A 14410-nucleotide genomic window follows, 5' to 3' on the forward strand; every position below is an offset into this window, starting at 1 on the left:
AATAGAAAGGTAACAATTGATTTACTTGCCTTTAAACACAACTTATTTTAGTATAAATAGTAAAAAACAAGATTAATGTAGGCCAATTGTTCCAGGCCTGCATTGCTGCGTTTGAAACTTGCCAATTACTTCCTGGTTACGCTTTCCAACTTTCAACCAATCAAGCCTTCATCTTAAAACTATGTAGAGGGCGCATAGTATAATTTGGGGATGGTAACTTTGTAAATAATGAAACTCATAAAAAAAATCATACTTAATTCATATAGAATGAAACTAGCTGTACAATTTGTAATTTTACTCTGTTGCTATTGAAAGAAAAAATGAATTTTTGTTATGTTATTAAAAGAATTTGGATTTTTTTTTACATAACTATATTTTAACAATACTAGTAGATAGTTTTTATTTAAAAATTGATGAAAAATACAATGTTTATTAATGTAAATAAAAACTTTTGTCCCTTTTTACGGAAAAATTCTGTGTAAAATCTGTAATGTACAAATATGCATAGAAACGGTTGCTATGGCGATGGATATTTTATTTTTTTAAATTGTTTTATTCGCTTTCTAATACCAGAGTATGTTTTTAGCAGGTTTCAATGATTGTTGGTGAGTAGTTTTGGAGAAAAGCAATTTTAACTTAAATTATCCTAAAACCATAATTCTTATGTAAAAAATGGCAGCCATTTTGATTATGCGATTTGGACATGTTCCCCCAAAGGGATTCTGGGTAATTTTGAGTTGTGACCTTCCCAAGACCTATATTTTCTAAAAATATAAAAATTAGCCGGTAGTACCTTCATTGCAACCTCATCCTTTTCTAGAGGACTTTTTGGCCATAATCTGCCCACCTAATGCAGCAAGTCTGAACATTCTCAGTTGGAGATAAGAATATTTCAGATAGCCTCCTGCTTCTTAAGTACATCAAAATACACACAATACACACAAAGTGTTTACAACATAAATTCATCTGACTTCTAACCCTTAGTGTTTTTGAATAAAAACAACTTCCTCAATTTAGATTATATTAATGTCTTCACATCTGTTTGCCAAGTTTCAAATCAAATTTATTGTACCAGGAATCTAATCAAAGTTATTGAACCTGTTGGACGTGACCCAAATTCAATTTTTTTTCTGGAATTAATTATAAACTATTTATCAAAAAAAAAATCTAATACAAATATTAAGACCTAGCCTACCTCAATTTTGTATAAGATACAGCCTGCAATAGACTTCCCTTTGTACAAACTACACTTTTTAACCTTCAGTAGGCGTTCTTTTGTACAAACTGATTTTTATACCCTCTTCATCATCTGCAAAATCTAACAATTTGTAACCAGGTTTGTATAGTTTGAAGACAATTTTGTGGAAAATCTCTCGAGATTTCACAGGGAATCCGACAAGAGGTCTGTGTTTTTGTTTCCCGTGTTCTTACAGCGCACGCGTGTAGGGCCCTGCTATTAACTGACCAATCGTAGTAATCAAATAGCGCGCAATATTCTTTCCACCTGAGATTTCACAAGGTTCACGTATGTGTGTGAAAACATGTAATAAGTCGGGAGATCAAACCTGGTTACAACTTGTTGTAATAATTTAGGCAGATGTAAAAAGGGTATAAGCCTACATTAGGCCTCTCATTGTACAAACTGCATTTTTAGTTAAAACAGAATACAAACTTCTAGAAGGATTATAAAACATAAAAATGGCTTAAAATGAGTGCATGAATAACTTTGTCTTTGCATACATCAATCTTCCCCTTGCACAAATCTCACTGTTAAAAAAAGACATACAAATTTGACCTGAAAAACTCCTGGTAGTAGTTATATATGACATTTGGGAAGGTTCATCTTTTCCAATCCGCCCATAGGAACCAAGTGGAGATAAGTTATTATTTTCTTGTAATCAAGGCCTGTTTAAATTTAGATGAGTTATTATTTACAATTTATACATGCGTTTGTTTTATATGCCCTTACGCTGTTAACCCCCCCCCCCCCTTACAAAATGTTTTTCCATGGCTGGTAATATAATATCATGTTTGCTATACTTTTTTTACTATATTTTTCCACATGTTTAGGTTATAATAATATTTATTTTTAACTTATAAGTTTATAATGTAATTGTGTTTATTTAAATGCTTAATTTGAGAAACATTCCAATATGTAAAACCTTGAATACACCTGTGTTTAATGTTGTAGGTCTTCTTTAAAATATTCTATCACCAGCTGGTATTTTAAAAAGACAATTATATCTTGGGGTTATATGCTGCTTGACACTTGTTCTAGCCAAATTGCCTATAGGCCCCTAGTGCAATTATGTTTACAATGCTTGTGTGTCCCTTGTTAATGCCTTTTATTACATTGTCGTTTCACCTGTTCTTGTACATACAATTTGTTGCCTGAGCTGTGTTTGTGATTTTATTGATTTCAGGTGCTATACTTTTAACACAATTATTAGTATTTCATGAAACATGTATTTCATTGATTTTTGTATTCAATAAAAAAAAATCTAACAAACGTAAAATAAACGAAACTGTCTTTTTTTTTATGTATGAAAATTTCCTTTAACAGAAATACAAATATATTATTTATATTGTATAAGTAATATTATATAACTAATTTAGATAAAATTGTTCTCTACATCGCAGTCAAACATATTTAAATGTTTTTATTGATTCATAGTCCGTACAATGTTGAGTGTTGCCAGTAGAGAAATTCACATTCAAGGAACAAGAAAACAATATCAAATCAAAACATTTATTGCACTTTATTTCAGTACTTTCTCTTAATTTACTAGTTTTACTTAGAATTAAGACAGATTTACCCAAACACATTTAATATTGTATGTGTAAAAAGTATTCTACAGAAATTTACAATTCTAACATAACTTGTGTAATATTATATAGGACATTAATTGTAAACAAAGAAAACTCTGCGTTAATTTTTTTAATTAATAAAGCCCAGTTTCTGCACACGGCCAACTGATTTAATCCAATTTATGATATACACTAAATATAACTTTTTAAAGCCCCCTTTCCTACGTTTTTTAGATCTAATTTAAGATCACAAACTATAGTTAATGTAAAAATAATACTATATGGTCCTATTGCGATAACTTTTTTCGTCTTTAAACGGTTAAAAATGTTATGAATGAAGTTTTATTTCCGGGCAACTAGAGGTGTATTACTAATGAGTAGGCCTAGTTTTATTTCATCGGGACTTGCCCCCGATGTTTGTATTTGAACGCAAAAAATGTTTTTTTTATCGCATATGTTTGCCCGCCGGCGGAAAAAAAAAGTAGGCTACGATCGTTTTAATGTTTGCTAACGCGCTATGAGGTGTTGTTTCCGGCTAACTACAGTTGCCTACTGATGAGCAGGCATATTCTTTTTTTTCATTTATCGCGTATACGGAAAAGTAGGCTACGATCGGGCTGTTTGCTAGCGCGCTATGAAGTGTCCTTTCCGGCCAACTACAGAGTTGTCCTACTGATGAGTAGGCATTTTTATTTCATCGGGGAATTCCCCTTGACGTTCGAATGAACGCAAAAAATGTTTCTTATTGCGTATGTTTACCGGCAGAAAAAGTAGGCTACGATCGTGCGGTTTGCTAGCGCGCTATGAAGTGTCTTTCCGGCCAACTACAGAGTTGTCCTACTCATGAGTAGGCCTAGTTTTATGTCATCGGGGAATTCCCCTTGACGTTCGTATTGAACGCAAAAACATTTTTTTATCGCGTATGTTTACTGGCGTAAAAAGTATGCTACGATAGTTTTACTGTTTGCTAGTGCGCTATAAAGTTTCGTTTCCGGCCAACTACAGTTGTCCTACTGATGAGTAGGCTTAGATTAGGCCTATTTTTTTTATTGAGGACTTCCCCCTGACGTTCGTAATGAACGCAAAAAATGTTTCTTCGCGTATGTTTACCGGCGGAAAAAGTTGGCTACGATCGTTTTGCTGTTTACTAGCGCGCTATAAGTGTTTTTTCCGGCCAAACCAGAGGTGTCATTCAACATAAATGTTATGAGCGAGAGTACCATTTCCGGCCATCTAGGGTGTAAATTACCAAAAATCGCTTCGCCACATGGTTGGGGCTGTGACTCAAGTACTTAGGGGGGGGGGGGGGGGGGGGCCGAAGCGTGACGCTTGATGTGAATCCTGGGGAGAACACTGCTTTATATGAATTCATTATTGCCAGCGATCTAACTTACTACTAAACAATAGCCAGGTTCGCGCACTTGTCTGGCGGTATCCCTTTGTACGAATCGTTCAACGTTGGGTCGAGACGCGTGATATCATGTACCAAAATATGTACTGTAGTTATTTTTCAGGCGAAGTTTACGTCGTGTACTGCGTCGACGTACGCTACTCTACAGCAAAAACGAATTTTGTTAATTGTTCGTATGTTCACCAATTTTTTAATTTACAAGTAACCTTATCTGTACCGTGGGGCACCTAAAATAAATTTTTCATCCATTATACTAAACAAAAAAACATGCCATTTTCGCTTAGCCAACATCTTATTATAGCTAAGTTATTACATTTTCAATGTCCTGTATGTCATGAATTTCTCACCACTCGGAAGTCCAGATGGTACGCACGCATACACTTGGGAGGAATAAACTTATTTCCCCGACTGAAAAAGGTCTACGCTTGCGTTTTTTAAGCCTCTAAGGCCTGATGTTTCCAAAGTATAAAATACAATTTTTTGAAGACCTGCAGCTCTAGTTTTAAACAGTTTCTTAGCTCAGCCCCAACAATAAAGCTGGTCATATTTCGAAGTAGGCCTACAAGAAGTGCATTTTTCGGGACCTAACATCTCTATTTTTCAAACATTTCTTAGCTCAGTCACAACCATGATAGGGACTTATATATTTTGTTTCATGTTTTGAAGTATAATAAGTCCAATTTCCGGGACCTCCAACTCTATTTTTCTAAATTTTCTTTGAACTTTTATTTTTTAAATTGAAAAATATGGATTGAAACAGTCATCGCGCATCGTTTTTTTGCACGCAGTATTTTATTTATGAATTATAAAAAATGGAAAAAATGGCTACCCTAAATCTGATTAAAATGACGCTAGAACGCGTTGCTTCGGCCCTTGGCGGCCCCCTGGCCCCCAGCCTAGTGATGCTCGCTTCGCTCGCATAGCCCCCTCGTCGGGGAATGTAGCCCCCGCGTCGGGAAGATCCTGGCGCCACCCCTGTCGCCTTCTCTTTCTGCTCTTATGTTGGAAAGCATTATTTGTATGACTTGTTCTCAGTCTCTTGCTTCCGTTTCTTTGCAAGTGCACGCTTCCGGATATCTGTATATGATGACCTACACTGAAAGTGGAATTTTATATTTGATATTGGTTGGTTGGTATTCCGAATATGTTTGACCCTTTCGGCCACGTCATCCTGACGCTCGTCGCAAGAGTTAAGGAAAGTACTTAATCCTTTGTTTGTTATATTGAAAGTCAATTCTCTGTCTGATAGCGGTCCCTTCAAACCATTGCAGATGAGACATACTTGCAAGCCTGAAGTTACTTCCATGTTCTATTAGAATATTACAGAATAAATTGGTTTACAGTATAAAATAATACATATAATAATAATAATACAGAAGGCTCGTCTGTTTAAATAATAGCCTAAATCACACTAATTCGATCATTTAAAAAACTGCTATATTTGACACTGAAGCATGGTGGTCTAGGCTAACATAGGCCTACTATATTACTAAGCACCCCTGAAGCCTAGCATTACAAGATTATCGTCAAGTTAATAAACTTTTTATTTGAGAGAATAAATACTACTTAGCCAATGCGAAGGCTACCGAACACAATGTAAGTCAGTCTAGGCCTAGCTTAAATTGCCTAGGCCTAGACTAGGCCTAGCCTAGAGGAATACTTTAATAACAGAAGGGCCTAAGAATTACAAGATAACTAATTTAAACTTTTAATAATCATAATTAATAATAGAAAGGTAACAATTGATTTACTTGCCTTTAAACACAACTTATTTTAGTATAAATAGTAAAAAACAAGATTAATGTAGGCCAATTGTTCCAGGCCTGCATTGCTGCGTTTGAAACTTGCCAATTACTTCCTGGTTACGCTTTCCAACTTTCAACCAATCATAAGCCTTCATCTTAAAACTATTAGAGGGCGCATAGTATAATTTGGGGATGGTAACTTTGTAAATAATGAAACTAAAAAAAAATCATACTTAATTAAAAATATTGCGATTATTGTGCTTTTGCTCATTATTTCAGATGATTTTTATTGATATAGAATGAAACTAGCTGTACAATTTGTAATTTTACTCTGTTGTTATGGAAAGAAAAAATGAATTTTTGTTATGTTATTAAAAGAATTTGGATTTTTTTTTACATAACTATATTTAACAATACTAGTAGATAGTTTTTATTTAAAAATTGATGAAAAATACAATGTTTATTATTGTAAATAAAAACTTTTGTCCCTTTTTACGGAAAAATTCTGTGTAAAATCTGTAATGTACAAATATGTATAGAAATGGTTGCTATGGCGATGGATATTTTATTTTTTTGAATTGTTTTATTCGCTTTCTAATACCAGAGTATGTTTTTAGCAGGTTTCAATGATTGTTGGTGAGTAGTTTTGGAGAAAAGCAATTTTAACTTAAATTATCCTAAAACCATAATTCTTATGTAAAAAATGGCAGCCATTTTGATTATGCGATTTGGACATGTTCCCCCAAAGGGATTCTGGGTAATTTTGAGTTGTGACCTTCCCAAGACCTATATTTTCTAAAAATATAAAAATTAGCCGGTAGTACTTCCATTGCCACCTCATCCTTTTCTAGAGGACTTTTTGGCCATAATCTGCCCACCTAATGCAGCAAGTCTGAACATTTTCAGTTGGAGATAAGAATATTTCAGATAGCCTCCTGCTTCTTAAGTACATCAAAATACACACAATACACACAAAGTGTTTACAACATAAATTCATCTGACTTCTAACCCTTAGTGTTTTTGAATAAAAACAACTTCCTCAATTTGGATTATATTAATGTCTTCACATCTGTTTGCCAAGTTTCAAATCAAATTTATTGTACCAGGAATCTAATCAAAGTTATTGAACCTGTTGGACGTGACCCAAATTCAATTTTTTTTCTGGAATTAATTATAAACTATTTATCAAAAAAAAAATCTAATACAAATATTAAGACCTAGCCTACCTCAATTTTGTATAAGATACAGCCTGCAATTAATAGACTTCCCTTTGTACAAACAAACCCTTTGACAAGAGGTCTGTGTTTTTGTTCTTACTGCGTACGCGTGTAGTGCCCTGGTATTAACTGACCAATCGCAACTATTCTTTCCACCTGAGATTTCACAAGGTTCACGTATGTGTGTGAAAACATAGTAATAAGTCGGGAGATCAACCTGGTTACAACTTGTAATAATTTAGGCAGATGTAAAAAGGGTACAAGCCTACATTAGGCCTCTCATTGTACAAACTGCATTTTTAGTTAAAACAGAATACAAACTTCTAGAAGGATTATAAAACATAAAAATGGCTTAAAATGAGTGCATGAGTAACTTTGTCTTTGCATACATCAATCTTCCCCTTGCACAAATCTCACCTGAAAAACTCCTGGTAGTAGTTATATATGACATTTGGGAAGGTTCATCTTTTCCAATCCGCCCATAGGAACCAAGTGGAGATAAGTTATTATTTTCTTGTAATCAAGGCCTGTTTAAATTTAGATGAGTTATTATTTACAATGTATACATGCGTTTGTTTTATATGCCCTTACGCATGTTTGCTATACTTTTCTACTATATTTTTCCACATGTTTAGTTTATATTAATATTTATTTTTAACTTATAAGTTTATAATGTAATTTTGTTTTTTTAAATGCTTAATTTGAGAAACATTCCAATATGTAAAACCTTGAATACACCTGTTTTTAATGTTGTAGGTCTTCTTTAAAATATTCTATCACCAGCTGGTATTTTAAAAAGACAATTATATCTTGGGGTTATATGCTGCTTGACACTTGTTCTAGCCAAATTGCCTATAGGCCCCTAGTGCAATATGTTTACAATGCTTGTGTGTCCCTTGTTAATGCCTTTTATTACATTGTCTGTTTCACCTGTTCTTGTACATACAATTTGTTGCCTGAGCTGTGTTTGTGATTTTATTGATTTCAGGTGCTATACTTTTTAACACAATTATTAGTATTTCATGAAACATGTATTTCATTGATTTTTGTATTCAATAAAAAAAAATCTAACAAACGTAAAATAAACGAAACTGTCTTTTTTTTTATGTATGAAAATTTCCTTTAACAGAAATACAAATATATTATTTATATTATATAAGTAATATTATATAACTAATTTAGATAAAATTGTTCTCTACATCGCATTCAAACATATTTAAATGTTTTTATTGATTCATAGTCCGTACAATGTTGAGTGTTGTCAGTACAGAAATTCACATTCAAGGAACAAGAAAACAATCTCAAATCAAAACATTTATTGCACTTTATTTCAGTACTTTCTCTTAATGTACTAGTTTTACTTAGAAGACAGATTTACCCAAAACACATTTAATATTGTATGTGTAAAAAGTATTCTACAGAAATTTACAATTCTAACATAACTTAGTGTAATATTATACAGGACTAATTGTAAACGAAAAAAACTTTGCATTAAGAAGTATATTGCCATCCAAGAAGGGGTACATTATTAAGGAGACTCGTAAAGCCCAGTTTCTGCTGCTATACAACAAACGGTTTTAAAAGCATAATCACACACAATCATGATCCAAATTTGACCTCATTCAAAAGGTCACTGAATGGCGCAAACATTTGACTATGTGGATAATAATGACATCATTACATAAAAACAACCACAAATAATCACTAATGAAATAAAACCGTTTTATTTTTAGTGCAAAATAAGGTGTCATAGTGACAAGACAAGGGTCCTAACTTGTATTATTAAAATCTTTCTTTAAAGATGTATTGTGCCCCAAAAACATGAAAAATGAAGATTAATAAAATCAGACTTTGAATAGGTTATTTTGCAGTTTTGATAAAGTTATTCACTTCCGTAGCAAAAAACGAAAGAAAAATAATGTTTTCCCTTATAAAATGACAAAATAAATGGTTAAATTCAACCAAAAATCCATTGGCTGGCAGCCAATTTTTTGCTTTAAATTAGTTTTTTCAAGTAAAAAATTTTTTTTTTCCAATCTAATTTTTTTGTGAAAATGGATAACTATTATGTGACATTAAAATGCCATATTCAACAACAAAAATTTAAATAATTATTTTTTCAGGGGGACAATACATCTTTAAAATAACCACTAAAAAATTGTTAATTCACAGTTTGTGTAATCAACTGAAATGAATAACTTGCACATGTGCAAATCATAAAAATGACGTCGTTGGGTATCGCTTGACATATTTAAATAGAAAAGTTCCAAATAACACCCATGGTCAACTTTCCCTGCCTGCACACGGTCAACTGATTTAATCCGATTTATGATATACACTAAATATACCTTTTTCAATATTGTACCAAACAACCGCCAAAACCTGCCAAAATGTCTTGTTTCGATAAAGTACATTGAAAAGATGTCCTTTTTATAGCAGATTCAGTTACAAACAATATAGGGAATTTGTAAGATTTTTAAAAATACAGAGCCATGTCCTTGCAGTACTGTTATTTCAGATCAGTTTGAAATTTTAAAAAGAACATTCCACGAAAATTTGAGCTTCAGCCGCCAATTAAATTTTATTTCTATTCTTTATAGTTCAGTAAACAGTGGATACTGTATACCAGGTTTGTGTACATTGTTTATTTTGAATGAAAAATACTAACGATCAGGCCCCAATAATACAAGTTTTAAAAGAATTGGGTGATCCTGTCACAACTAAATAATTACTCATTATTATTACATATTCTTAAAATGCAAATGATTGAAAATGCTAATTAACATTTTAAAATGGATACAACGTTATATCAGAAAAGTGTTCCAATCATATCACTTAATCTACAAAAATGCAACTTTGACACTTAATTATTGGAAAGACATGAAGATCAATACTGTAATAATTCATACAAAAATCTATATTATTGTTTACATTAAATCTGCAGACGCAGCTAAAATACAAGTAAAACAAGTATAGCACCAATGAATACTACTTTAAAAAGGTGTACAAAGTTATGTACATAAACACATTGACCATCAAAAGCTACACATTTTTTTGTGTTGGCCATACATACCAGTTGGATCCAAACTTTAAAAACCATGCAGGCAATTTCAATACCACAGTATTCAAGTCCTAACACAGTTTTAGTGTTCTCTTAAGCTTGGTTCCCACTAGAACGTAACGCAAGGACGTAAACGCAACGCAATCGTTTTAACCAATGACAAGCGAAGTTATAGACAGTTAGCAATCACAAGCGAATAAGCCATCGCTTGTGATTGGTCAATTCACTTGCGTTGCGTTACGTCCTTGCGTTGCGTCGCTAGTGGGAACCACGCTTTACTGATGAGTCAAGTAGGAACAACATTAAATTTCTTATCCAGGAATTTTACAAGAATGGCCTTAAAATATGTATTAGAAACTAAAAATATAAACTAATACATGAAAATACACAAGTTTGGCTCTATTAATTGATTATTGACTATTTTGTCTGTGTATCTTCATCAGTATCTATATTTTTCTTCAAAAACACCCTAAACTGCCGTTAAAAAAACACCCTAAACTGCCGTTAAAAAAACACCCTAAACTGCCGTTAAAAAAACTCCACACACATGGGAGATTATCACCTCTCATCATGAAAGAAGACAAGAAACCCAATTAACGAAATGATGTTTTCATCTTCATAATTATCTGTTTTTAACTCTGTACTGTTTGGTTAAACTTATTACCTCCTTCTTACACTGTACTGCATGGATCTCCATTCTCATCCTGGTAAGTAGAGCCTAGCATACTAGGTTGAATTGCCTGTGTGCTAAATACTTCATCTGCACTCTCTTTCATCGGTGGCTCATCACCTTTGGCCTCGGCAATGTGCACAACTTTGTTTGTCTGGCCCCTTAAAAAAAAAATTAAAAAATTTGACATTATACCGTAGATATTAAGGAACAAAAATGTTATCAATTAAATGTCAAACGGTAGTGGTAATGATGCAAAGACCTAAACTTAACAAGTAATTTTTATATATTCATAATTGTGATTAGTTAAATAATATTGAGTATTGAGAAAGTGTACTGTATGCTACCATGTGCAAAAGATCACATTTTGATGTCCCTAGATTTCAGTTTATTCTGAAAGTATCTCAGATGGTCAGCAACTGTCAATAGAATAGAAAATTGGGGTTAATGTATTCACATGCTTATCAAAACTGGTTGTTCTGCTTGCAGCAGCCTGAAACTGACGCTTTGACACCATGCTTAGAGCACATAAATTGATTCAGTACTTTCATTCCCACGACCTCTTCCATTGTGTCTTCACCTTATTTTAAAGGCCAGGTGCGGGCAAAAAATTTCTATTGATCATACATTCAAATAATTATCAATCTATAGTTCCTCCATGTTTCATAATTTTGGGGATTTTATTTGTGTTACAGGAGCTTGTTGAAAATAAGCACTTTCTTATCAGTGGGAGGATAGTTCAAATTACACAGTAAAATCTCTTGTACACAAATGTTGTAAATAGAGAAACTATGAAAAATAAACGGTGTGGTAAAAATGTTATCAAATGACTAAATATAGATAATATAACTTCTATAGCTATAATATAATTGCTATAGCAAAATTTATCCACCGTAAATCCATCATCTTTTTTCACCTTCTAGGGAGTCACCAGACATGTTATGAAAAAAGTGTTCCTGGTTTTTATAGAAAAATTTTGCCATTTTAAGGGAAATTTATGTTTTTTTGTCTTGATTTCTGTTACAATTTTTGATTTATGTACAATTAACCAGTTATTATATTTAAAAATTCATGCCTGTACCCGAGCTTTAAGGAAGTATTTCCCAATTTGAAATTTAAAAAAGATTAACTGTTGATCACAACATATTTTCCCATATTGCTTTAAATGGACACCAAATGGTTACATGGACATGGGTTCATATGGAATCGATTTAATATCAGTAGGTATATAGGTATTTTTCTTGGGACATTCTAATCCCCAAAAATGTTACTAACATACTCTGAAAAGTCAGTAGAACAATTAAAAATGTAGTTAACCTTTATTTTAAGTAATAAAATTTAGAAATTGTTATGAAAAAGGTACAAAAAGCCATAAAGAAAGAACAGCATGCCCTGGTTATTCTTTCTTTTTATGTAGCCAATCAGACGCGATGAAATGAGTCATGTGTGCACTCTTTGTTTGTACTGGAGTGCAAAAAGTGCACAGAAAAAAAGCATAACAGCACTCTGCATGTAATCATACCGATCACGCTATAGACTTGCTGCACGATTTACGAGTACAGCAGGTCCTGCACCGTGGTCCCATTTAAAAAAAAAAAACACACCAATGTATAGAATATCTTGTCTATATCCTCTATACTACTCGACTGTTTTGCTAGGCCGCAGTAGGCTAGCTAGGTGTGCGCTATTTCGGGTATTCACAATGTTATGCAACATTGTAAATACCCTCAAGTGCGCTACATCTCCACTAACACACTCAGACTTGTGCATTATTTAGGCAAAGAGGAAAAAGCAAAGACAAAATCAAAGTGAACATGCAATGTTCATCAAAAAAGCTTCATTTTTGTTGTTTAATAATAAAATAGACAGACAACTAAAGATTGGCACTAACCGTCCCAAAGATTATTTTCATACTCAACAGAGGTTTGTTATAGTTGTAGGTTATCCATGGCATTAAAAGTCAATACATTCCAATGCCTTGCGTTTAAAACACTCTGATCAGGTCTAAGTATGTATACATTCATGACAAACGCATGACAGTTTACATCGTAAAGTTGTTTTTTGTTATTTTTATTTCATTTGATTTGTGTTTTTACTACTTTAAAATAATTTCAAACATAATTATTACACAGACAATTATCTGATTAATTTAGAATATATTGGCAACACCAAGTGAAAAAATGAAAATATGTATTTAACGTTTAGCTATTTTGCTGTCATAATTAACCTAGGTATAATTTTGGCCTGCCTACTAATCATAGCCTTTTCATTGGTTACGGCTAAAATCACTGAGAAATCACTGGATTAGCAATAATAAATCTACCCCCACCCCCTTGCTAGGTTTAGTGATGATCGGCGTGATCAGCCACCTAACGCTAATCCGCGGTTCAGACACAAACATATGTATGCCACTTACATAACGCTACCTTAACGTTGCGAGTCTGAACATCCCATAAGGCAATTACACAATTAACTCCAGGTCAATTGAATAACTGGTTATTGATGTCCAACACCCAGGTGGGTGATTTCCTTATTTTAAGAATGTCTTTGGGCCTGTTTCTGCTGCAACTGCTCAAAATACGGTATAAAACACGGTATTTTTTATACCATATTTTTTAGTACCCAGTTCCTGCTAACAATACTTCTTGGGTGGTCGTGTTAAATTTCATCCTTTTTACCCACATTGCCATTCATTTATTAAATCGATAATTAAAAGTCGCAATAAAGGAAGTTTTACGCCTCACTTTAACAGCCTAGCCCTAGTGATGGAGATGTTGTGAGAGCACAGAAAACATTGTAATGAAGACAAGTAATTTGTTCTCTCCCCGAGTTATTGTCTTTTGCAATGTTGTACTGCTTTTGCAGGCTCTTCAGCTTTGAGTTTATACTTGCTCGTACTCCTGCTTTATTTTTTTAGAAATGTCTTTATAAATGTGGTTGTCGCTTTTATTATCTTTTAGTTGGCCGGACATTTTAGCTTCCCCTCCCCCACACAGATTTATATAGTAAATACTGTGACGTATTCGCTCCGAATATAGGCTATATCTATACACGTGTGTAAAACAGCTGACAGCGACAGAAAATAAAAACACAATGTTGACCTCATGTCGCAGGTAAAAAAAAATACTGTATTTTTTATTGGCAGCAGAAAAGGGTACCAAAAAATATGGTATAAATTTGTAAATACCGTATTTTATCCACAAATTTTGTGGGGAAAATACGGTATAAATACGGTATTCAAACAATACCGTATAAAATACGGTATTTTCTTGGCAGCAGAAACAGGGCCTTTCTGTTGCCAAGAAATTTTTTGTATTCCCACAAAATATTAAACAGTGTAAATAAGTAGATTCCAGTTACTTATTGCTTCCCCTCTTCCATTGTGTACATTTATTTGTTTCCTGTATAAACCTCCAAATTTGAAATTCTAAGAAAGAGTAACAATATTATCTGTCAATCATGGAAAATTATAAGTTGCTTTATGGCCACCAAATATGG

General features: G+C 33.1%; 1 protein-coding gene across 1 annotated transcript in view; it reads right to left on the reverse strand.

The window, feature by feature from the left end:
- Positions 1 to 9242: 9242 nt before the first annotated feature.
- The window catches only part of LOC140061242 (uncharacterized), a 98743-nt gene continuing 93575 nt past the window's right edge, over positions 9243 to 14410 (reverse strand). The window contains exon 15 of the mRNA XM_072107751.1: positions 9243 to 11073. Coding sequence (XP_071963852.1) covers positions 10914 to 11073 — 160 coding nt within the window. The 3' untranslated portion in view covers positions 9243 to 10913. The remainder of the gene's footprint in view (positions 11074 to 14410) is intronic.

This window comes from Antedon mediterranea, chromosome 10 (genome assembly GCF_964355755.1).
Source record: "Antedon mediterranea chromosome 10, ecAntMedi1.1, whole genome shotgun sequence".
Lineage (NCBI taxonomy): Eukaryota > Metazoa > Echinodermata > Crinoidea > Comatulida > Antedonidae > Antedon > Antedon mediterranea.